Below are 25,576 nucleotides of genomic sequence, written 5' to 3'. Positions count from 1 at the left end.
TGACTTACTTCTAATCCCTAATAGGATGAAATATAGTGAGAAAAGACCAAACTTTTTCAATGGCAATTACACATATAGATAATGGATATAGATAATTATAGAAATACATAATGGCCTTAATATTGATTTTAGCAGCAAAATTTTTGTCTTGAGATATGAAGTGAGAGTATATTTGTCTATTAGCAGAAAAATTAACAAGAACTATATGTCATGCGTGGTACACATCAGTTTGTGTGACTGCTATTAAGCAATAAAATCCTTTTAATAATTTTTAGAGAGAAAGATTCTCTAAAATCTAAATTTTATAATTCCACATGTTAATAACATCAGTTAACATTTACTGAACACCTGCTATGTGCCAGGCACAGATGTAAATGGTTTCTTCATTCAGTCCTCACAAACCATATTAGAATTGCAACTTTATAAATTAAACTCAAGAATTTTAAAGAGTGTATTTTAGGTTTTCATAGGACAGGATACAAGGATACCCATTTTGGAGTATAAGAGTTTGATCTAGAAAAGATTAGGAACACCTCAAAGCAGCATTTATTGGTGCTCACTTTGGGTCAGGTGCAGTTCTTACCCATTCATAGAAGTCAGTTTAACAGTAACTTCGGGATGTATCATTATCACAAGTTTACTAAAGATAAAACTAAGGAGTAATAAGACTAACTGATCTCTTAACAACTGAAATTTTAAAATCTATTATTTCCTTTATTTTTTTATACTAAAAGAAAAATAAAATTTACCTTTTAGTTGTTCCTCTGTATCTAATCTAATCTTGTTAATAGCTTCATCTCTGGAAATCTAAAAGAAAGTTGAAGTTCAGTTGTTATATATGGCTTTTATATTTAACATTTCTATTTTTTAAATTACTATACAATTAACACATTTTAATAGTAATCAGATTTCCCTAATGGTAATAGTCTTTAAATGACTGCAACTGGTTACTGATTTATAAGAAATATTACCTGTTTAATTCATTTAAATGTATTCACACTCCCCTTTTCATAAAAATATGACAAATATTCATAAACAAAATTGTGTGAGCTATGACAAAAAAGAATTCCCAGAACAATTATATAAACAAAATTCAGGTATACCTACTTTATCATGTTCATAATCTGTAAAAACTGTGTAGAGTTTTTCCATGGCGAGTCTATTTTAAGCAAAAAGTAAAGGTCAGCATAATATGTAGAAACATTAGGCAGTGTTTATTATGAACAAGACTGAAATATTTAACAGGCTAAAATACTTAACATTTCATAATTAAAAATATGTATTTATTGCTCTGTAACACTGCTGCTGCTGCTGCTAAGTCGCTTCAGTCGTGTCTGACTCTGTGCGACCCCACAGACGGCAGCCCACCAGGCTCCCCCATCCCTGGGACTCTCCAGGCAAGAACACTGGAGTGGGTTGCCATTTCCCTCTCCGATGCATGAAAGTAAAAAGTGAAAGTGAAATCACTCAGTTGTGTCCGACTCTTTGCAACCCCATGGACTATTCAGTCCATGGAATTCTCCAGGCCAGAATACTGGAGTGGGTAGCTGTTCCCTTCTCCAGGGGATCTTCCCAGCCCAGGGTTCAAACCCAGGTCTCCCACATTGCAGGCAGATTCTTTACTAGCTGAGCCACAAGGGAAGGAGAACACAAATTTCTTTCTCCTAACATATTATGGGCATCACTCACACATACCTTCCCTTAAGTGTTCAATTAATTTCATCTTGGATTTTTCTCTCTTCACTTACTCTCATGGAACCAGCTGCTTTTTTCTATGCATTTTGGCTGTTATTGCAGGTAACCCTTTGATTGGGTAGTGTTAAAACTCTAATCTCTAAGTAATGGCTGTGAGACTCATACTAAGGGAAATATTAACTTTTTCAGTTTATTTCAAGTGAAATAATTCTCTGGTCATTCATTCATAATTTATTGAGTACTTTATGTACAGGCACTATTATAAGACTGGGCATATAGTGGTGGCTATATTTCTTTTTGACAACCTCAAGTTTCCTTAGATATTCAAATATCTTATTCTTTACACTCTTCTTCCTTGACAGAGAGAGAGGAGAATTATCTTAATTTTGACAAGTACACTCACTCTCCCCTTTCCTTTGAGATTTAAACTTAGGTTCTTGAAGAGAGATGTAGGTTTATCCTTCTAAAAGCATTAGGCTGTTATTTATGGCAATGACTCTTAAAATAGAAAGCTGGTATTTAGGAAGTAATGTGTGGACACTGCTTCCATGAGAAGTTATTTCTGAGAGGAAATTAAATTTGGTGATACTTTCATATTTTCTTTTATACAGATGATCTTACTTATGAGCGTGTTTGACAATCTCTGGCGAAGGGACAAATAACTTCTGAGGTGTCCTCTTGGTAACACCATTTTCTTTTACCAACTGCTGGATGCCCTGAATTATTTGTTGTGTATGTTTTACTCCCACTTTGATAGCATGGCAAAAGTCTTGCTGTAAAATATTCTCTGCAGAGGCTTCCAACATGACTAAAAAGAAAAAAAAGAAAAGAAAAGAAAACAAGACTGCCACTGAACCTTTTACCAATTTCCAAATGTTTCAAATTTGAATTTTCAAATGTCAAATTTACCATTTTCAAAGACCATGACATGACAAATACTACAGATCAATTTTCTACCTTTTTGATTTCTTTCCTCAGAATTAACACAATTCCAAAATATAAACAGTAGTAAATGAATAAAGAAACCTTGATATTTGAAGTTAAGTATATGTTCTTCATAAATTTACCGAGGAATTTCTCATTTAAAAAATGAAACAGAAAATGAAATGTGCACGCAATTTTTTGTAACAGCTCTATAAGATATAATTCAAATACCGTAAAATTCCATCCTTTAACATATACAACGCATCTATTTTTAAAATGTATTTAAATTGAAAATTTAAAATATCAGCACAGTAGGTGTCCATAACATTTCTTATTTAACAATTATTTGATGTGACCTCCCACTTAATTTGGTCCTTGTCACATTTTCTAATTCTTGCCTGGGTCAGGAAATCTTTGCAGTGATATTGTTTCAAGTCAGCCAACTAGAGGACCCAAGCTACTACCATAAAATGGTTGTTTTTAGTTTTGTAAAGTATAACTCCTATGGAAAGCAGGCAAGCTCCAAAGTAAGGCTTCTAGCATTTTAGCTTTGGTTTCTATAAGGCTGAATATGTGTGCCATTTCTGGCATCTCTCAACTTGTCCAAAGTCTAAGATCATATAATGCATAGCTACCATCAAACTAGTGTGTTTAACCACATCATGTTGTCATTAAGATTTATTATGGCTAAAAAGTCATAATGAATCACTTCTAAAAAGTCACTTCTAAGGCTTCTAAGCATAATCAAGAATGGAAAAAAAAATCTTATATGCTTTACATGTTGGAATTACATCAGTCAGCTAAAGCAGATCTGTGAAACTATAAGGGAAGATCTAACATTTGTGTCACTGCTGTCTTGGAAAGAGGAGAAAGATGGCAGGGCTGAAAAGTACTGGGGGAAAAATAGCTGGAAATTTCCCCAATTTGGTGGAAACATAAACCTGCATATTCAAGAAGCTGAATAAACCCTACAAAGGATAACCCAAGGAAAGACATATCATAATTAAACTTCTGATAACCAAAGACAAAGGAAAAAAAATCTTGAAACCAGCTAGAGAAAAATGACACCATACCCATATGGGAAAGCAATTCAGACAACAGCAGATTTATCATCAGAAACCATGGAGGCCAGAAGGAAGAGGCATAATATCTTTCAGGTGCTGAAAGAGAACTGTCAACCCAGAATCCTATTCCCAGTGAAAATATTTAAGAGTGAAGGAGAAATCAAAACTCTTAAATGTGGGAGAAAGAAGAAAATGTGTCACCCTGAAACGGCTAAAGGAAGGTCTCTAAACAGTAAGAAAACAATAAAGGAAGAAACCATATTAAGAACATATTAAGCAGAAATATGGGTAAATACAACACACTGGAATACTTGTCTGCAATTTTCTAAACTGTTTGATGGTTGAAGCAAAAATTGTAACACTTCCCTGTTGTGGTTCTAAATGTAGAGAAATATTAAACAAATACACATGGAGGAGGATGAAGGGAGGTTAGGTTTCAGTTGTTCACTTGAGGCACAAAGAAGCTTCCTCTGATACCATGATATGGAGATGGTTATAACCTTTCTCTTATCTGTGTTCCCATGACATCTCCTCTCCCTTTCACAGAATTGGAGATTTAAAAACATGCATTTAATGTATGTAAACTGTACCTCAGTAAATTAATTTTAAAAAGAGCATAGGAACAGGTCAGAACAACAGCTGGAAGGCTGCCTATTGGGTTTCTGTGGCATGCTGCAGATACAGTAAAGAGCCTTAGTTCATTCCTCTAGTATCTCTTTAAAATTGGAGTGGTTCAGACACAAAGGCAGATAAACATATATGACCATTTAGAAGATGGTTTATTTTGCATCTTAACAGTAATATTAACCATTTGCTTACTAGGTTCTAGTTACTATGTTGGGTACTCTACAAACCTTGACTCTAATCTTCATAATGGCCCTATAAAGTAGCCAAATCAATTTACTAATTGATAAATTATTAAATTTCTTTTTTTTACTAATTTTGCTGAAAGTTACTAACTTTCAGCAGAAAAATTTCAGATATAGACCAACTGAACTTCAAATAGCAAACCAACACTCTACTCAGGGCCCTTTTTGAGATGCTCAAATATAATGTAGGGGTCATTCATTATTCACAGCCTCCCCAAACCTTTAGAATCTTCTCTATATTTTGATAGTTCCCCACCTTCACCTTTAAAAGGGAGGGTGACTTAGTGGGCACACATCTTTTTACTATTCCTCCTGGTCCCTTGCCCCTGCCTCTTTTTTCCCCTCCTGCCTGTAAGTAAGATAAGTTGGCCAGAGTTCTGTTAGCTAGAGTTCTGGAATCCCATGGTCAGAGAAGCCTGGCAGGCTGCAGTCCATGGGGTTCCAAGAGCTGTACATGACAGCGACTACACCACCACTGGTAGCCACAACATAGCCATGAAGACTGGTAGCCAGTACATAGCCATGAAGATGTGGGCAACACCCTAAGCATAGCAGAGTACAAAGCTATAATTCCTAAGACATTAGGGGAGCTGCTGTAACTGTCCTGGACTCATTATCTCTGAATTTTTGTTACTTGAGAAAAAATAAGTTCCCATCTTGTTTAAGCCTTGTTATTTAGTTTAACCACACAATTCCTAACTAACATGTAGATAACACACAATTCCTCTTTCATGTATTTTGTCTATCATCTAGTTCTAAGTCATTATGAACATTCCAAAAGAAGCAGCTGGAAATGAGGTATTTCACATGTTAACTGAACAAAAAAGGCACTAAAAGCTTAATAAGTTTACATTTCATGAAAATGTTCCTAAATCAGAAGATTCTGTGTCAAAAAGTTCCAGACAACAAATATCAGGTAGCAGGATAAACTAAGAGACCTTATTTGTCCAAGGTTGCATGGTTAACTATGGCAGATGCTGGGTTTCAAACCCAAGTCATTCTGTTAAAGGCTATTCCCCTTCAACAGAACCAGCCTCTGATTTTCGTTCATGTTGATTATGGCATTTTAGTTGGAAGGAGTAAAGGTGACCCATGGTCCAGTGCATATTTTTATCACTAGTTTCCTATGAGGAAATATGATACCTCTTTCTCAGAGGACAACAGGCTTAGAATGACTGCATTAGCTAAATTAACATATTTAAACTAATAAAACAATTAATTTACTACCGTATTTAAAACTTCAGATTTTAGAATAGCTTATCAGTCTAAAAATAATTACTAAAATTATCTTAATAAAGATTTTTGTATTTCAATTAGTTATATAACATTCTATAATTCTAGGTATTATTTGACATGAAGAAAGAGGACTACCAAAATAGGGCAGCAATAAAACAGAACAAAAATTTTTATGGCTAATTAACAAAACACACATACATTTTTAGAAGCCAAAATCTGTACATAAAATCCAGAACAAATCTACCACATAAACTACTTACCAATCTGACTTTTAGGTGCTCCAGTAACCACTAAATTTAAAGTACTGTTAGCCATTTCTTTTCGTGTTGGGTTAACTACACATTCTCCATCAATCATTCCTATTCGTACTGCCCCTAAAATATATTAAAATATTGGCAATTGTTTAATAAAAACTCAGTTTTCAAGACATTCCAGTAATGGCTTCAATCCCTATCTTCAACTGTGACCACAATAAAATTGATATTTCTATTGTGGTATTTAAGGACCATTGACTATAATACCTCACCCTATCTTCTGGCCTCACTGGGTGACTCAAGTTCAGCATTCATCTCTGATTATGCTCGTGGTCTTTTCCTAGTCTTGACTGTATTTTCTCTTAAGACAAGTGCTTACCCTCTGATCCTGCTAAGGTACAGCATAAATGTCAGTGACTCTTGAGAAACCCTCTCTGACACCTAACTACACAAATATAAACCTGCCCTTCTCTATCATTTTCTTAACACTCTGACTATACTTTTATAGTATTGTTTATAAAAAATTGTTTCGCTCATGCTGAAACCAAGAACTGTCTCATTCATCTCTGTACTGCTGATACCTAGTCTGCCTTAGTTCTTTCATTGCTAAGTCCAATATTGGGCATTTAGGACACTCAATAATTATTTATGTAAGAAATCATTTGTAAATTGCATGAATACAACTTACATGAGCTGTAAGTTATAAACAAGTTTATATTTCAATATTATCTTGAAGGAGTGTGTACCCTGACAATTTCTCAGTCCAAAAATAGAGAAATTCTTCAAACAGAAGAGGCAACTAAGAAGTCATAGTATCTGAGAACATAAAATAATCTCTAACACATAACATATTGCTATAAGAAACAAAACCCAAAGCAAAGATAAAAGTGTCTTAAAAGAGCTGAAAGGACTCTTCTTAGAATGTCATCTAATCAGACTCCCCAAGAAACAGTAAATCAAAGCTTATAAATCTATGTCCTTGCTATAGTATGCTCACTCCTATTTTTTGAAAAAAAAAATGTTTCTTCAGTGATCTTAGCCAAAAAGCTGAGAAGTCATAGAAAAAATGTTTTTTATCTTCAAATCCTAACTTACCAATAGGTCCATTCCAAGGAATATCTGATAATGAGAGGGCTACAGAAGCTTTAAAAAAGAAAGAAAATAAAAGCTGAAATAAAAATATTTCATTGCTTAAAAAAGAAAATTAACAGTAATAATTTTAATCTTTATTTTTATACTTACCACCATTAATCGCTAGGACATCAGGTTCATTAACACCATCTACTGCTAACAGATTACAAAGGATCTAGTGCAAGGGAAAAAATGCAAAGCACTTAAAAATCTACTTTATTTGGGAGGATTATCATTTGGAATAACATTTTGGCCTAAAATATAGGAAAACTATATGATATGGTTCAAAGCAAGAGCTTTGTAGTCAAACCCCTTACTTCTATCATTTAACTACATGCTTGACCACAGAAAAAATTATGTAAGCCTCAAAAGTTTCCTCATCTTTAAAAGGGAAAAATAATGGTATCTTCCTAAAAAGTTCTTAGAAAAATTATAGGAAATACCGTGTATAAATTATTTATAGTACTGAGCAGTAAATGTTAGTTAGCTATGTTAGTAAATGTTACATAAAAATATTGTCATCTTCTGTTTGTTAAGCATAGACAAATTACATTGTAATAATATGCTTATGTCATATACTTAGGAAAATAACTTCTCAAGGCAATGACATTCTGACAGAGAAATATTTGCAAGGCATATTTATTTTTTTCACACATAAAATAGTTAATTAAAGTATACAAATGGGTCACTATTACAAAAGAAGGTAATATTCAGAAAGTAACAAAATATAACAAAGTAGAGGTTTAGAGAACCCAATGATAAAAAATAGGTAATAAAGACTACGTTGACAGTCCTATGTCTGTTACTAATATGACCTTCGAGGCCCAGTCTGAACTGTCCCCACCCACCTCAATTATTCTAACCTTTTTTCAAATTTACCAATTTCTTTCCTGCCCAAGGATTTTGTGCTTCCTGTTCCATCTTCCTCCACTCCTACATTGGTTAATTCCTACTCATAATTCAGGTATCAGCTCATACTGATACCAAATAAATGTTAGGTTTTAAAAATTAATGTAAACTGCAGCAGCATCACCAAAAATTCTTATTTTACACTGTTATACGGTTTGGCCTAGGAAGTATTAAATAGAGATTACATCTTTTTTTTTTCTTTACTGACCTGGAAACAAATAAACCTAAAACAGAACATACCTGTGTATCGTAAAAGTAGCCAGCTGGAAAGAGAGGTCTAATTGAACGATCTGTCAAAAGAAAAAAAAAAGAGGTTAAATCGTTACTAGCAGAAATTGCTTCGTAATTCAACACTTTTCCCTCATTAAAGACCAAGCTAAAAAGTAATGTAACTAGCCATTTAATAAAACAAAACAATAACAGCAAAAACAAAAACCCTTGGACTAATTTACTCACAGGGACACAGATAAATATTAATAGACACCAGGTCCTAAAGATGAAAAACCAGCAGGACTGGAGCACCCAAGTGTAAAACTGGGGAGCAACTTTTCATTCTGGTTCCACAGACATCAGAATTCACTGCTTAATTGTTATTTATTTATTTAAGCAGAGGACAGAGGCTTAAGACCAACAGCACACCAAAATAAAACCCTTCCTTGGAATCCTGTGTCTGACAAGTGTGTATAAATATAAAGTAGAAATTTTGGTTAGAAGAACTATAAACTACAAATGATCCCATGATATTTAAGGATATCAAAGATTTGAAAAATCATAAACATATTTCAGTAGTTGATGAATATAACGCTTTCAGGAATTACTATGCTGAACATACAAATGAAAAATACTTAGGTTCAACAGAGTAGAGGTGTGGGCCACAGAATTTATATGATTAATAAAGATTCATTCATTTGGTCAACAAATATTTGTTGGATGCCTGTTTTGTTCCAGGGAGTATGCTAGGTATAGGGGATTCAGTATTAAACAAAAAGTTTTTTCTCATGAAGCCCACATTTGAATCAGGGGATACAAAAAGTAAATAATCTTAGGTTGTGTTAATGTAATGAAGAAAATTTAAGAGATATTATGGAACACAGATGGAAGAGAAGAGATACTAACACAGGTGTGTATATCAGAGATCTTAGTATCTTACCTATTACTCGACTTGTAAGAATTTCTTTATCAGAAGATCCAATCTCTCTCCTGAGATAGTTTGTGGGAATCCTACCTGCTGCAGCAGCCTTCTGTCTATAGTCAACCTGAAGGAGTGAAGAAAAAAAAAATGCTGTTCATTTGACTGACTTTTGTAGTAGCAAATTTTCCTCAAGAAATTACTATGGAGATACAATTGTCCTGAGGTTGCCAACAATATACTCCAGACTAAGAGTGAATATCTTGCTTACTTTTAGTGTTTTGTATCTCTTAGAGAAAGAGATGACAGAAATATTCAGTAAACTGATTTTTTAAAAAGCCTTCCACTACCCAGTTAGATGACTGTGTAGACTCAATACTTCCCACAGTAGCTTATCCTGGTCAAGTTTAACACTGCCTTTTTTTTGTATCAACTCTTTAACTGCATTTCCCTTATCATAATAAAAGAAGCCATAAAATACTATTTTCACCAAAAATATACTTGTAGACTCATACAAAGGGAAATCTACGAAAGCAATGAATTCACTGCTTACTAAACATCAAAGTACTTGTGCACTTCCACTGTTTCTGTCAACTTGATAAACCTGGATCTTTAAAAAAGTATGATGACCACTGATATAAGAACCGGTTATGAAGCTCAGTTTAAATTCTTTTAATGATTCAATATCAAACAATTAAGGAAAATCCTTTATTGTGCAAAGTTTACAATTTGTACTCACTAGACCTTGGACAAAAATATTACAAATTCTGTATTTATTCTATATTACAGTTCAGAAAAATCAGCAAATACTTACCACCAAAGGCATGAATTGGGAAGGTGAAGGTTTTGTTTTACTGACTGCTGTGACCATCACTGCAGTGTCACCTGACTTAAACATAAACAACAACACTGGTAAATTCCTTTAAAATTAGATATTAACATATAAGCAGTTATTCATGTAAGACTGAATCCTCCCTCAGTTAAACCCAGGGAAAGAGAATTATTATTCTGTGACACTGTGACTATGAAAATAATTATTCACAAGCAGTCCAATCTTAATCCCTTCTGCATAATCATGATCTATATTAGAATAGTCACTAAGTTTTTCAAAAGTAACAGAACTAAAAGGGAAAAGGCTCACTGATAGCTTAGTCACATCCAATCATATTTTCTACTTTTTATTAGGAAATTTAGGCTATAAATAAAGAAAAAATTATTACTATTGAAGAAACCAGTAAAATTACTTTCTCTAGAAAAGCATTACAGAATTTATTAACAGAATAAATTAGAACCCCAAGTTTGGAAGAGACCTTAAAGGTCATTTAGTATATCTAGTCCTCCGACTCCCCAGTTGTCTGGAATGATTCTGACACTACAAATGGTCTGAATTAATTTCCAGTACCAGAATTCTAAGAAGTTACATGATGTTATAAAGATATTCAGTACCAGTCTCCATAACCATTTTTAGGATGAAAATTTAACAATTTGGACTTTTTACCTGTACTACAGCAGAGCCATCTGCAAATCTGGCCAGTTTTCCAGAGGATATTTCTAACTTTCTGTTCAAAATAAAAATCCAATACAAAAGGACTTAGGTCATTAGTACAATTCCTAACTTAGAATAAATCAATCAAAGATTCTAAAGAACTAAAGGTCCCATAGGGCTCCAACTACTAACAAACAAACAAATAAACAAAAAAGGGACAGAGCTCACTATAATTACCAAAGATTCAAGGGGAGGTTAAGATCTCCTTTATAAAAAATACAGAAACCAAGGCACAGGAGTAATTTGAATGACAGAGTATTTCTGAAGGGAAGAAGCTCCTTTCTTAAGGTTAATTTCCCATTTATCACATCTTTTGTCTCCTGTCTTACCATTCTTGCCTTGTTGACGAAAGTAGCCTTTTAACACACAAACTTTATCATTTCTCTCCTTAATTCCTTTAAAATATAAGCTCCAAAATTGCCAACAGAAACTTTCATGTTCTACAACAGTGCCAAGATAAGTCAGTCTTTTCAACCAATGGTGCTGGGACAACTGGATATCCATATGCAAAAAAGGTGATAGAAGTTGGACCCTTTCCTCATATTATAAATAAAAATTAACTCAAAATGGATTATTGACATAAATGTGAAAATTAAAACTATAATACTCTAAGAAAAAACACAGGAGTAAATCTTCATAAACCTGGGTTAGACAACATCTTCCTACAGATGACATCAAAAGCACAAATAAAAAAGAAAAAAAGATAAATCTCACTTTATCAAAATTAAAAACTTTCATGCTACAAAGGACATCATCAACAAAGTAAAAGAAAATCTACAGAGTAGCACAAAGTATTTGGAAATCATATACCTGATAAGGGACTTGTATCTAGATTATGTAAAGAACGCTTACAACTCAAAAAGAAACCCAATTTTATAAACTGGTAAAGGATTTCAATGTTTCTTCAAGGAAGATCAACAGTACTGCATGAAAATATGCGCAACATCATTAGCCGCTAAGGAAATGCAAATCAAAACCACAATGAGATACTATTCACATCTACTAGGATGGTTATGATGGGTATGTGTTGATGGCGTGTGGAGAAATTGGCAGTCTCATACACTGCTGACTTAAATGTAAAATGGTACACCTGCTTTGGGAAGTAATCTGGCAATTCCTCAAAAGGTAAAACACAGAAGTACCCCAGATGTTCTCAAACACAGGCTTGGATTAATAGTCAAATACCAAATCCTCCCACTTTCTTTGTTCTTTCTGTTGATCTACACAATGTCTCCTTTAGGGGTCCCAGACCACCTACCTGGGGAAGGCAATGGCACCGCACTCCAGCACTCTTGCCTGGAAAATCCCATGGATGGAGGAGCCTGGTGGGCTGCAGTCCATGGGGTCGCTAAGAGTCAGACACAACTGAGCGATTTCACTTTCACTTTTCATCTTCATGCATTGGAGAAGGAAATGGCAACCCACTCCAATGTTCTTGCCTGGAGAATCCCAGGGATGGGGAAGCCTGGTGGGCTGCCATCTATGGGGTCGCACAGAGTCGGACATGACTGAAGTGACTTAGCAGCAGCAGCAGCAGCAGACCACCTACCAGATAGTTCTGCCTTGGTGACTGACCTAAACTTTTTTCCCCCTAGATGGTTACTTTCCATTATGTCTCATGATCTCAGCTGGTGTCTAACTGACACATGTAATTTCTTCCTGTATTTCATGGTGATTTTACCTCTTATCAATTTACTTGCCAATATTTTAATGTATAAAATACCTCCAAATATATATAAAAGATTGTTAACATATCAGTGGCTTCTGGAATTGGAACTGGGTGGCTATGGGACTATATGAGAAGATTTTTGAGCTTTTTAAATATTGAATGATATGAGTGAATACCTAATCAAAATATACTTTTGAAAAAAATAATAAAAAGGGTAAAATGAGAAAGGAGGTCCTACTGGTGGGCAAGAGTAGGAGGAGATTGCTTAGGAAGAGAGAAGGGAAAAGAGGAGCTAACTGCCACAGGAAGTGGAACTCCAGGGAGAGAGAGATGCAAGTATTTTTGGAAACACTTGCAAAATGGTATGGAATGTAACCACCTTCCTCTTAGAAAAATTCAGTGGTTGAAAACTCCCGCTACCCCACCCCCACTCCCGCAAAAACAAAACAAACACCCACCTTTATGATTGGGCCTTGCCTTTGCTGCCAAACTCATATTTCACTTTTCACTCCATCCACACGGAGTTATTTGTAGCTAGTCAGCACACTCTCTCACTTCTCTGCAATTGCACTTGCCATCTTCTCTGCTACTTTCTCCCTGCTAATTCCTTTTTGCGTTTCAGGATTCACCTTCAACAGCAAGCTTTACAGTGGGATAAACACCCCTTTGTGCTCCTTCAGCATGCTCTTCATACTTTTCCCACAAACTGATTTTCTCAGCACTGAATCTGTGTTCTTCCTCATCAGACTATCTCTAGTTGCCTTGGAACTCAATATAGTAAATGCTCAATAACTTGCTGAAATGAAAATTACTACAAAGTTTATTGTGAGTAGTAAAGACATTTACCACAATAGTATACACCCTTCTAGGACACTGTAAAGAATACATGTAACAAGTATCAAGTTGGTGGTACAAAGCAGTCACCCAAAAAAGTTTGTTGCAAACTTATGACAAAGAAAATAATTGACCCAGCAGGTATGAGATTTATGAATTTCACTGCTACAACACATGACACAGGTTTAAAAATAGGTTACAAAAAAAAATCCCAGTTGACTAATAAATGAGATTCAAAGTAGACCATTTATGAAAAATTTGGAGGGCAAACCTAACCTTGTTGTTTTGAGTCCCTGCTGCCGCTGCCAAGTCGCTTCAGTCATGTCCGATTCTGTGCAACCCCATAGACGGCAGCCCCCTGGCTCCCCCATCCCTGGGATTCTCCAGGCAAGAACATTGGAGTGGGTTGCCATTTCCTTCTCCAATGCATGAAAGTGAAAAGTGAAAGTGAAGTCGCTCAGTCGTGTCCGACTCTTAGCGACCCCATGGACTGCAGCCCACCAGGCTCCTCCGTCCATGGGATTTTCCAGGCAAGAGTACTGGAGTGGGGTGCCATTACCTTCTCCGGTTTTGAGTCCCTAGTGCCTAACAGACAGTAGATGTCTGTGTAATGAAATGTTCTGGGGCATTTCTTCAGAGAAGAATAAATTTTAGTCCTTGAAGAATGGAAGAGATATCTTTTCCCTCAAAAATCAGAATCAAAGAATGCAAGAGGTGGAAAGAAAGACCTTAGAGATCATCTAGTCTAGCAGTCAACAAACCACAGCTCTTTTCTTTTTATAGTCTTTAACCTAACAACTTTTTTTTTTTTACATTTTTAGAGGGTATGTAAACGCATATGATTACATGACCTACACACAGTAGGCAAAACCGAAACACCCAGCTTTATGATTTGGTCTAAAATATTTACTATCTGACCCATTACAGAAAAAGTTTGCTGACTCTTGATCTAATAAAAGTCTCCTCATTCAGGGGAGTGGAAGGAGCGGTGACATAACTTGTTCAAAGATCATTAAGTCAGGGAGGAATTGTTGGATTCAAAGCCAGATTTTCTGACTTTTGTATGAACTAGAGTCAACGTTTTTTAAAAAATACATGTGAAAACTATATATAAAGTATTAGAAGTTTCATTTTTTAAAATGAATCCCATACTACTTTTATAAAAGTCATTTTAGAAATGAATTCTGGCAAACAAACCCCAAGAGAGTATCAATTTGAAACACAAGTTTAAAATCCACCTAGTCTCATAGGAGTAGCTTTGACTGACCCTGAGAAAGTTACCTAAGCTTCTCTGAGCCCCTGTTGCTTTAACTGTAAAATGAGAGTAATAGTACATTTACTATAGGCTTCCCAAGTGGCTTAGACGGTAAAGAATTTGCCTGCAATTCAGGAGACCTGGGTTCCATGCCTGGGTTAGGAAGATCCCCTGCAGAAGGGAATGGCAACCCACTCCAGTAATCTTGCCTGGAGAGTTCCATGGACAGAGGAGCCTGGCTGGGTTCACAAAGAGTCGGACAGGAACTAAGTGACTAACACTTTCACAGGCTTTAACAGAGTATCATATAACCAGCGTCAACAAACTGATTTTGTCCTTCCCTTCCTACCCAGAGTCATATGGGCCAAGCTTCTTAGGCAGTAAACTGGATTGAAGGACGTAAGCATCAACTGTTAACGCGTTATCTTTTTCATTTCATAGCCGAGGAATCACCAAAAGTAAAAAGAATGGAAATCAGGTGGGCAAACTCAAGTTGGGGAAAAGAAGCTCGGAACAGGGAGGGAGGGAGGAAGAAACAGCAAAGGGCACGGTACTGAGACAGCAAGAGATGTAGGGGGATAGGGGCGGGGGTACCAAGAAACAGGTTCCAAACACGGAAAAGGAAATTTGTAACTTAGGTTTAGGGTAAAGAGACTTGGGTTGCCGGATTCGTACTCTAGGAAGTGAATGTATATGGACCCGCCTTGTGAAAGGGCAGAGAACACACACAGTTCCTTACCTGCTGCCTAAGTCCACGGCCACAGATCGCGGCCCGGTGCCACCCCATAGTGCTCGCACCTGTAACTGGGTGAGTGTCCTATCCCGCCCTGGCAGACGGAGGCTACCATCACCCAGAGGCCGCAGCCGGAGACACGAGCAGCAATGCCTGCAGGCCGCCATGACACCTGGCACGCGATCATCCCGGGCCGCGCCCTGATTGGCTTACTCGGCAGATAGTGGGGTGGAGCCTGACGCAGTTTCGTTTCCGCGGTACCGAGGGGAACGCCGGGGAAACGGATAGCTGGCCGCTTTCTACGAAGCGTAGAGAGGGTCAAAACTATCTGAACGCAATTGCGACAACTCGTCCTTTATTAGCCAATCAACAACAATTAGAAAAATAATGTGAGTTTTTTGGTTTGTTTTTCATTTTTTCTATCGTAGTTTAAAAGAGAATCTAAAATAGCACAAGTATTTAAAAGAGTATTGCAGTAATAGAAGTAATCAGAAAACACATCGTTGTTATCTGGCTTCTGCCAGCTGAGAATTAGGAGAGTTTGCATAGTGGGCCATGGAAAGAGACCTTTTTGTCTTCCATCCTCCCCCCGGCTTTTATTTTATAAATTTCAAGCAACAAATATACTACTACTTTACCAAGGGAGTACCAAGTACCACCATTGGAGCCCAATTTATTTCTAGTAAGTTAATTTCACCTCTGGTTGACCTATGTTGCCATTTTATTTATCATTATGCTCATTTGGGTTCAATTCCATTTTAATATTTAGCAGTTAATTTCTCTGCCTATTTTTGTCAAGTGTTAATACTTTCTAAACCAACTTGCCACTATTTTTTAAAAGTTTTGGAAAATGAAAAAAAACTTTTGGAATTTGATTTGACAAATTTCTAGGGGGTGGATAAATTTCTCCCACCCCTCTTAATCCAGTCTGTTGGAGAAATCTTTATATAGTTCCTGGAATGAATCAAATGATTATTGTTCTGAGGATCATATTTCTCTCTTAAGGTCATAACCCTGTTCCCCAAAGAAATCCAAATAACAAATTGCTCTCAAGAGCAATTCTAATCACTGATTTGGAATTTCCATGTCAATAGAAGGGATTACAGATAACTCTGTTTACAGGTATTTAATGTTAAAGTAGTTTTTGCCTTTTTTCTACCTTTTTCTTTACCTTGTGTTGCCAGTGTTTTCAAGACCAATCCACTGAAACCTGTCATAAAGACAAATCTATCAGAATCTACCTGCCACAATTCAACATGATTTTAGTTTTATAAATAAGAATATTAAATCACCTTTTGGTAAAGGACCTAAATACTGTATAATCCTTTTCATTTAGGCCTAATAGTTTAGAGCATAGAATTGAAGTTGTTACCAGTCCTCAAAGAGTCAGTGACCCCTCAATTGGTCCTTTGCCTGGAGTTGCAAATGCCACTCAAATGAAGCCAAGTTTGGTATAGTACAGCAGAAGTTTTATTTATAGATCAAGGAATGGAGAAAGGAGAACTCATACTTTAAAAACACCTTCTCCCCAAAGGGAGGAGGAATAAAGGAATTTTAAGGGGTAGAAGGCAGAGAAGTCATCAGGGCTCTAGGAAAGGAGTGGAGATTGCCAGCGGCTGGGGTATATGTAGTCTTTCACACTTCTTTGCAGAAGGCAGGAAGTATGCCTACTATGCCTCAGTCAGTCAGTCAGTCAGTTCAGTCGCTCAGTCGTGTCCGACTCTTTGCGACCCCATGAATTGCAGCATGCCAGGTCTCCTTGTCTATCACCAACTCCCGGAGTTCACCCAGACTCATGTCCATCGAGATGGTGATGCCATCCAGCCATCTCATCCTCTGTCGTCCTCTTCTCCTCCTGCCCCCAATCCCTCCCAGCATCAGAGTCTTTTCCAATGAGTCAACTCTTTGCATAAGGTGGCCAAAGTACTGGAGTTTCAGCTTCAGCATCATTCCTTCCAAAGAACACCTAGGGCTGATCTCCTTCAGAAGGGACTGGTTGGATCTCCTTGCAGTCCAAGGGACTCTCAAGAGTCTTCTCCAACACCACAGTTCAAAAGCATCAATTCTTCGGTGCTCAGCTTTCTTCACAGTCTATCTATAGAAATGGATAATAATACAAATCTCACAGAACTTTTTTTTTTTTAATTTAAGATTAAATGTGACAGAGGGTGTAAGGTGTTTACGTACCTGGCACATTGTCAGTTCAGTTCAATTCAGTCTCTCAGTTGTGTCTGACTCTTTGCGACCCCTTGGACTGCAGCACACCAGGCTGTCTTGTCCATCACCAACTCCAGGAGCTTGCTGAAACTCATGTCCATCGAGTTGGTGATGCTATCCAATCATCTCATTCTCTGTTGTCCCCTTCTCCTCCTGCCTTCAGTCATTCCCAGCATCAGGGTTGTTTCCAAAGAGTAAGTTCTTCATATCAGGTGGCCAAAGTATTGGAGTTCAGCTTTAGCATCAGTTCTTCCAATGAATATTCAGGACTGATCTCCTTTAGGATTGTCTGGTTTGGTCTCCTTGCAGCCCAAGGGACTCTCAAGAGTCTTCTCCCCAACACCACAGTTCAAAAGCATCAGTTCTTTGTCACTCAGCCTTCTTTATAGTCCAACTCTCACATCCATACATGACTACTGGAAAAACCATAGCTTTGACCGGATGGACCTTTGTTGGCAAAGTAATGTCTCTGCTTTTTAATATGCTGTCTAGGTTGATAATAACTTCTCTTCCAAGAAGCAAGCGTCTTTTAATTTCATGGCTGCAGTCACCATCTGGAGTGATTTTGGAGCCCAAGAATATAAAGTCTCTGACTGTTTTCATTGTCTTCCCATCTGTTTGTTATGAAGTGATGGGACCAGATGCCATGATCTTTGTTTTTTGAATGTTGAGTTTTAAGCCAACTTTTTCATTCTCACCTTTCACCCTCATCAAGAGGCTCTTTATTCCTATTCACTTTCTGCCGTAAGGGTGGTGTCATCTGCACATCTGAGGTGATTGATATTTCTCCCGGCAATCTTGATTCCAGCTTATGCTTCATCCAGACCGGCATTTTGCATGGTGTACTCTGCATACAGCAACTCAATAAATGGTAGATTCATCTTTGATTCAGTCTTTTCTTAATTTTCCCTCTAGTTTTCTCTGTTTGAAATACTGAACGACCTTCTTTTCTTCAGAAAAGAAAAAAAATTTCTTTACAGTCATAAAGAAACCATGGGTCGGTTAGTTTTCATCCAGTTGGAAATGCTAGAAAGCAGAAATCGCACATTGAACTCCCACCAATTTCCTCCCACCAATCCAAAATAATTGAAATGGTAGTAATTGGATCATAAACTGAAAGGCAAATGTGGATGCTGAGGTATCGTGGCAGAGCTTTATTATGAAGTAGTCATCCAGACTGAGCGACTTTACTTTCACTTTTCACTTTCATTCATTGGAGAAGGAAATGGCAACCCACTCCAGTGTTCTTGCCCAGAGAATCCCAGGGACGGGGGAGCCTGGTAGGCTGCCATCTATGGGGTTGCACAGAGTGGGACACGACTGAAGTGACTTAGCAGCAGCAGCAGGAGCAGCAGTCATCCAGATGATCCAGACTATGTTCATATTAAGCATTTTAAGATTGACTTAGAAACATATGAGGTTTACATTCTTGTGGTTGCAGCTACCAAAGCTGTCATCCATGAGGTTCAATCTGAAATGTCACATTCTAGAAGTACAGTTCTGCCAAGTCTAGTTCAACAGCCAAAATATAATTTAAAATCAACTTCTTTACCTTGAAGCACATTAAAGGTGATCCAATTTAAATCCACCAGCAATGTTTCTCAATGTTTCTCTTTTCCTTCAAACTCCAGTGAACCTGCATCAAAACAGTTAAGACCACTGCACCCTCGGAGTAGCAATTTCATTTAAGTAAAACACCATTGCATTAAATGATTGCTAATTAAAATTTAATTTGGTTTGTAGCTTGGTTTAAACCATATATATATGTACATATATACAAATTTGTTGTTGTTTAGTTTCTAAGTTGTGTCCTACTCTTTGCCACCCCATGGACTGTGGCCTGCCAGGCTCCTCTGTTCATAGGATTTCCCAGGTAAGAATACTGGAGTGGATTGCCATTTCCTTTTCCAGTGGGTTTGCATGGCAACCCACTCTAGTATTCTTGCTAGAGAATCCCATGGACAAAGGACCCTGGGGGACTGCAGTCCATGGGGTTGCAAAAAGTCAGACACAACTTAAGCAACATAGCATGCAAAGCTAAGAAAGAAATAAACTAGGTACGAAGGTAGAAAATAGTGAGGTGAAGGCATAACTTGCATCAAATAAGGTGGCCAGGAAAGGACTTCCTGAAGAAGAGACATTTAAGCCAGCCTGAACGATAAGAAGGAGACAATTTCTGAGACATAGGGCCACGTGGGAGAAGCTACTTGCAAGGGGATGATTACCCCAAAGTCGTAAAAGAGTTTGACTTCTATGAAGACATACAGAAAAGCCAATTTGGCTAGAGCGTGGTAAAGAAGAGTGTGGCAGAGATGAGGAAGGAGAGAAAGGAATGGGAAAGTTTTAAAAGTCATGGTCTAATCTACATTTTAAGATGGTCCCTCTGGCTGCTGAGTTCAAAATGGATTGGAGGTGGATGAGAGAGTACTATAGAGATCAGGAGTAATATGGTGACAAGGGTGACAAGAAGAAAGGATGGACGGATTTGGAATATATTTTAGTATTGAGATTGGTAGGATTTGTTGATGAATTGGATTCAGGAAGGGGAGAATTACAACTATCAAGAGTCTTAGATGGATTAGGAATGGAGTGTCTGAGACACACAAGATGCTGTCACAACGTGGACCTGACTCAAGGAGAGAACTAGAGAAATATAAATATAAGAGTAATAAGCATACCATCAATGTCACAAGCCACCAATATGCATGATATCTCCTAGAGAGAGGTTAGAAAGAAAAGAGAAGGCCTGGATCTGAGCCCTAAGGTGGGAGAGGCTGCTAAGTCTATGGAGATGGAACCAACCTTGTTGCAGGAGGAATGCTAGGATATATTAGGCTAGATATTTTCCATTTGCATCTGCTCCTTCCACTTTCTACTCTTCTTAGCTCTGCCCTGTACCCCAAGGAGCTGATTCACAGGTTGTAACACTCCACCTCCCTGGCCCTCTGACTTATGGTTGGGTTAGCCAGTGGGAGACACCAGCAGGAGATCAGGGGGTTGGAGGAGAGAGGATTTAAAAACACAGAACCTGAATTTGTCGTGGTGTGGCAATGACTGCTTCCATCTCTGGCCCTGCTTACTTGACTCTGGCTCTCATTCCAATTACACCGTTTCTTCTCCTTGCTACATTGGGCCTTAAGAGTTTCCTACTGCTGCCCATCTTTCAGTACCTCAGCATTCCTCACTGTTAGTTCCAGAATCACTTTCCCCTCTATAAATACCCCTTTAATTAAATTCTCTTCAGAACTCCTATGAGTATCCCCTCTGTTTCCTTCTTCCTTCTGTTCCTTGGAGGGGCTCTCTTCACTATTTGCATATCATCAGTAGAACACTGTTACTTGTAGGTGGGAGATGAGAGGTATGCTGTTCTGATTAATCCTCAGTCTTAGGAAGGATTATCTCCCTGGATCTTGGGTGTGAGAAGCATTCTCAGTGCTGAAGTCTCTCTGCCAGCTGTAATTCTGTAATTCCTAGCATGTATTCTGTCCCTTCCCCAGAGGTAAAGGGTTATGTTCTGTTACTTCTCCCACCTGCAGTGGAGTTTCACAGTGCCTTAGGTGACAGCATTTACCTTCCCGTAATGGGTAAGGTACCTACCCCTTCCTAGGGGAGGTAGGGGAGAAGGACCCAGTGTGACTTCTGTCCTTCCTGAAGTGACTGCTGTGCTCCTTCCCAGGCCTGTACTAGGAAGGACACTTCTCAGGACTCTTGCTCTGTACTCCATTGTGTCCAACTCTTTGTGATCCCTATGGACCGTAGCACTCCAGGCTCCTCTGTCCCTGGGAGTTTTTAGGCAGGAATACTGAAGTGGGCTGCCATTTCCTCCCCTAGAGGATCTTCCCAATCCAGGGATCAAACCTGTGTCTCCTGCATTGCAGTCAGATTCTTTACCCCTGAGCCACCAGGGAAGCCCACGCTTAGGCTTATCCAGGCTTTTTTTGTTGAGTGCCCAAGTGAGGTCCCGGAGAAGGCAATGGCAACCCACTCCAGTGTTCTTGCCTGGAGAATCCCAGGGACGGGGGAGCTTGGTGGGCTGCCGTCTGTGGGGTCACACAGAGTCAGACATGACTGAAGCAGCTTAGCAGCAGCAGCAGCAGCAACAGCAGCAGCAGCAAGTGAAGTCCGCAGAGAAGAGGCTGTGAGTGGTTGTGAATTCCTCTTGTATCTGCAGCCTCTAGGGGTTCTATAGTCTCTAGGTAGCCTACAATTGCCCTCTAGTAATTATTTAAAAATTAGAGTTGAATTCTCCTTGCCAATGTCTTTTGATGACTGTGCCAGGTAAGCAAGGGTTCATGTCCTGTCTCTCTTTGGAGGCTCTTATCTTTCTTTAGATTTCAGATTATTTGGTTACTCTTTCATTTTAGTGTTCTAATGGGTACTAGGAGAGTTGTGAATTTCCAGATTGTCTGGTGTTATTGTTATTGTTATAAGGATGGGATGCTCTTTCCAAATGTCCACCATTACTGCAGACATCCACAAGCTGGCTATGATGTGGGTTGTACGTGTGGGAACACCTCTGCTGAGACCACCAAACTGCATAGTTTCCTAATGTGGATACTCTCTGGGTGACATTTTGTGACCTTCGCAGCTTCTGCTCCTGGTGTTCTGTTGCACAGCTTCTTACTGCTGAGACCCTCTTGTCTTGGCTTTTAGCCCTCTTGGGTAAAGTACTATTAAAATAGCTTTCTTGGGTTCTCTTGGCCCATAAAGTCTCACATCCTTGCCCCCTAAACTGGTAGCACTGTCACTTATTTCAGCCACTGACCTCTTTTCTTACCCTCCTTTGCAGGTGGCTCCAGTCAGTCTCTGGCCTCCAAATTCTCTCACTTGGAAAACAGGCACTGGAGTCTGTGTTCTTTCTTCCTTGGCTCCGTTGGGCCTTAGTTGCATCATGCAGGATCTTCATCAAGTCACGTGGGATCTTTCATTGCAGCCTATGGACTCTCTAGTTGTAGTGCATGGATAAGCAGTTGCAGCACTCGGGCTTAGTTGCTCTGTGGCATATAGGATCTTAGTTTCCTGACCAGAGGTCGAACCTGTGTCCCCTGCATCCCAAGGCAGATTCTTAACCACTGGACCCACCAGGGAGGTCCCTAGAGTCTATATTCTCAAATGTCCCTGTATGACCACTTTGGAGTATTAAGATGGACTCTCAGAATTTGGTTGGATGTCAAGAATGATGTCACACCCGCACCTCACCTCCACCTACATACCAAGTTAAGTATGAAAAAGTGTATTAGTTACCTAATGAGGCTTTGAGAGGAGCAAGACAGACTTCACAAGCTGATATTTTAAAAAAATGTTATTCATTTATGTATTTTGTTTTTGGCTGTGTTGGGTCTTCATTGCTGCATGCCAGCTTTCTCTAGTTGTAGCGAGCAGGGGCTACTCTCTAGTTATGGTACATGGGCTTCTCATTATGGTGGCTTCTCTTGCTACAGAGTACAGGCTCTAGGGCGTGCAGGCTCATTCGTTGTGGTGCACAGGTTTAGTTGCCCCGAGGCACGTGGGACCTTTCTAGACCAGGGATCGAACTCATGTCCTCTGCATTGGCAGGCAGATTCTTAACCACGGGACCACCAGGGAAGTTCTACAAGCTAACTTGACTTTGAAAATGGCTTGAGAGAGCAAGGAAAGGAGACTGGCTTAGAGTTTTCATTGTGGTTATGAGGTGGTGCTGGGGTGAGTGTCCTTACGTGTGGGTGGCCAGAGGCTTGTGTGCTTTGAATTTCCCACAGGTGCGAAAAGAACGAGTGCTCGAACTTTCTTATCAGTGTGCCCAGATGTAAGGCACAAGGAGAAGAGGGATATTGAGGGTTACAAGTTATCATCAATCAAACTAAAAAATGATGGATTCAGATTCTTTATTCCAGTCCTCCAGCTGTAGGTGACATATATTAAGCCTTCCTGAGAACTCTCTTACTGTATTTGCTCCTATTTCATGGCATCACACAGCTATTCTAGAGCTTAATAAATGTTTAGTTGTGGAAGAAAATATTTTTCTTATTCTCGTTCAGTGGTTCTCTTGAGCTCCCATTGCTTAGTTTGATTGAGGTGGGAAGGGCAGGGAAGACTCTGTCTTCCTCCATGGAAAGGGCAGGAAAATGCCATATCATTCCTCGTTACCTCATGTAGCAAATCTTTACCTACATGCATGCATGCATGCATACTAAGTCACTTAGTCTTGCCCGACTTTGTGTGACTCCATAGACAGCAGCCCACCAGGCTCCTTTGTCTACAGGATTCTCTAGGCAAGAATACTGGAGTGGGTTGCCATTTCCTTCTCCTTTACCTACATGGCTCTTCTTTATTCAAGTTCCAAATTGTTAGTGTCCTCTGTTTTGGCTGGAATGGATGTTGGGAGTTGACAGTTATGGACTGGTTCTGCTGTCTTGTATCTTGTAGAATGTTGGGGTAATTATCACTAATTATTTTTATTTTTGGAGCCTTAACCCAAAGTGTGGTATAGTAGGAAAAGTCCTCATTTAATACCCTGTTTTACACATACTGGGAAGAAATTTTCCTTCACTGAAATAAGGGAGAAGGTAGAGAGAGGAGCCGGAGAAGGCAATGGCACCCCACTCCAGTACTCTTGCCTGGAAAATCCTGTGGACGGTGGAGCCTGGTAGGCTGCAGTCCATGGGGTTGCTAAGAGTCGGACACGACTGAGTGACTTCCCTTTCACTTTTCACTTTCATGCATTGGAGAAGGAAATGGCAGCCCACTCCAGTGTTCTTGCCTGGAGAACCCCAGGGGTGGGGGAGCCTGGTGGGCTTCCATCTATGGGGTCGCACAGTGTCGGACACGACTGAAGCGACTTAGCAGCAGTAGTAGCAGCAGAGAGAGGAGCAAATGCAGGTGAGTTTGAAGGCTTGCCTAAAGGAGAATTAAGGAAATTTGTTTTACTTCAGTATCTTTAATGAAGTTTGAGATAAAACCAGTAGCTGAGAGTTGAGGGTAGAGGGTTGTGGGGGAGAGAAGACATATGAAGTTTAGGAAGGAAGTTATTTTGGGGGATAGAAAACTGAATCTTCTCAGGAAGTATGATGGGATTGCTAGACACTGGGGTTGCATGGCTGTGTGCCCTTAGAGATTTGTGATCATGTATTTCAAGGGAAACCAATCTATTCATTTGGGTGAATTTTTTTTCTAGCAAAGTCAGATATTTGGAGAATAAGGTTTATTTTGAGCTGAAGGAAATTAAGAACCAACAAATATAATAAAGATTCTCTGCTCTCCCCTTATCTGCCCAGAAATAGGGCATAAATTTCCCTTTGCAAAGGTGGCATAAATTCCCCTCTACCCCTTGTGGTGTATCAGGATGAGGAGAATGGATTTTATCACTGGAAATGGAAGGCTGGAACTGAGATGAATCTGAATAAATGAAACCTTACTAAAATAGCTCTCATTTTCCACTGGTTTCCCTCAATTGATCACTATAGAAGCTTAAACCCCTCTTTCCTTTGTCTAGTTGCTTTTCTGCAATTTATCACACTTTGTTAAAATGGTACAGCCCCTGGGTCTAAATGCTTTGGGTTTTCACTTGTTTCCTTTGAAGCCTCTGTGTTTGTGTAAATATTAGCATGAGTAAAATTTATATACATTTTCTTTTATGAATATATCTTTTGTCAGTTTATAGACCTCACTTAAGAGGGTAGAGGAAAACTTTAAAAAGCATCTGTTCCTCCTTGTCATGGATTATTAAGAAAGCTGTGACTGGATATCACCACTGTCCCACATTTTCTGCTGTGAGGAAAGCAATAATGGGGATTAGGAAATTTTCCTCCTTTGGAATAGTCACCCAGCCTTTCTGATACATGAGGTAGCAGATATCTCTTTGGTATCTTCCCCAGGAACCAAGTGAACTGAGCAGTTTTAGGGCTTTGAATCAGTTCAGTTCAGTCGCTCAGTCGTGTCCGACTCTTTGCGACCCCATGAATCGCAGCACGCCAGGCCTCCCTATCCATCACCAACTCCCGGCGTTCACTCAGACTCACGTCCATCGAGTCAGTGATGCCATCCAGCCATCTCATCCTCTGTCGTCCCCTTCTCCTTCTGCCCCCAATCCCTCCCAGCATCAGAGTCTTTTCCAGTGAGTCAGCTCTTCGCAT

At 38.8% G+C, this 25,576-nt stretch overlaps 1 protein-coding gene and 1 long non-coding RNA gene across 3 annotated transcripts in view; one reads left to right on the top strand and one right to left on the bottom strand.

Moving 5' to 3' along the window:
- PNPT1 (polyribonucleotide nucleotidyltransferase 1) overlaps window positions 1-15,514 on the bottom strand; it is a 40,087-nt gene extending 24,573 nt beyond the window's left edge. Inside the window, exons 1-11 of one of the 2 annotated variants that reach the window (XM_010841652.1) lie at window positions 15,255-15,514; window positions 10,710-10,770; window positions 10,026-10,100; window positions 9,233-9,338; window positions 8,323-8,372; window positions 7,285-7,348; window positions 7,138-7,185; window positions 6,049-6,162; window positions 2,317-2,503; window positions 1,108-1,159; window positions 750-807 (exon numbers count right to left, since the gene is read on the bottom strand). In XM_010841652.1, coding sequence (XP_010839954.1) covers window positions 750-807; window positions 1,108-1,159; window positions 2,317-2,503; window positions 6,049-6,162; window positions 7,138-7,185; window positions 7,285-7,348; window positions 8,323-8,372; window positions 9,233-9,338; window positions 10,026-10,100; window positions 10,710-10,770; window positions 15,255-15,415 — 976 coding nt within the window. In that variant the 5' untranslated portion in view covers window positions 15,416-15,514. The remainder of the gene's footprint in view (window positions 1-749; window positions 808-1,107; window positions 1,160-2,316; window positions 2,504-6,048; window positions 6,163-7,137; window positions 7,186-7,284; window positions 7,349-8,322; window positions 8,373-9,232; window positions 9,339-10,025; window positions 10,101-10,709; window positions 10,771-15,254) is intronic. The other variant, XM_010841653.1, reaches the window with a different exon arrangement.
- The window catches only part of LOC104989855, a 166,186-nt gene that overhangs the window by 34,653 nt on the left and 105,957 nt on the right, over window positions 1-25,576 (top strand). The gene's annotated exons all lie outside the window — the stretch shown is intronic.

Source organism: Bison bison, unplaced genomic scaffold (assembly GCF_000754665.1).
Source record: "Bison bison bison isolate TAMUID 2011002044 unplaced genomic scaffold, Bison_UMD1.0 scf7180017864166, whole genome shotgun sequence".
NCBI classification, from domain to species: domain Eukaryota; kingdom Metazoa; phylum Chordata; class Mammalia; order Artiodactyla; family Bovidae; genus Bison; species Bison bison.
This window is presented reverse-complemented; position numbering and strand designations above follow the sequence as displayed.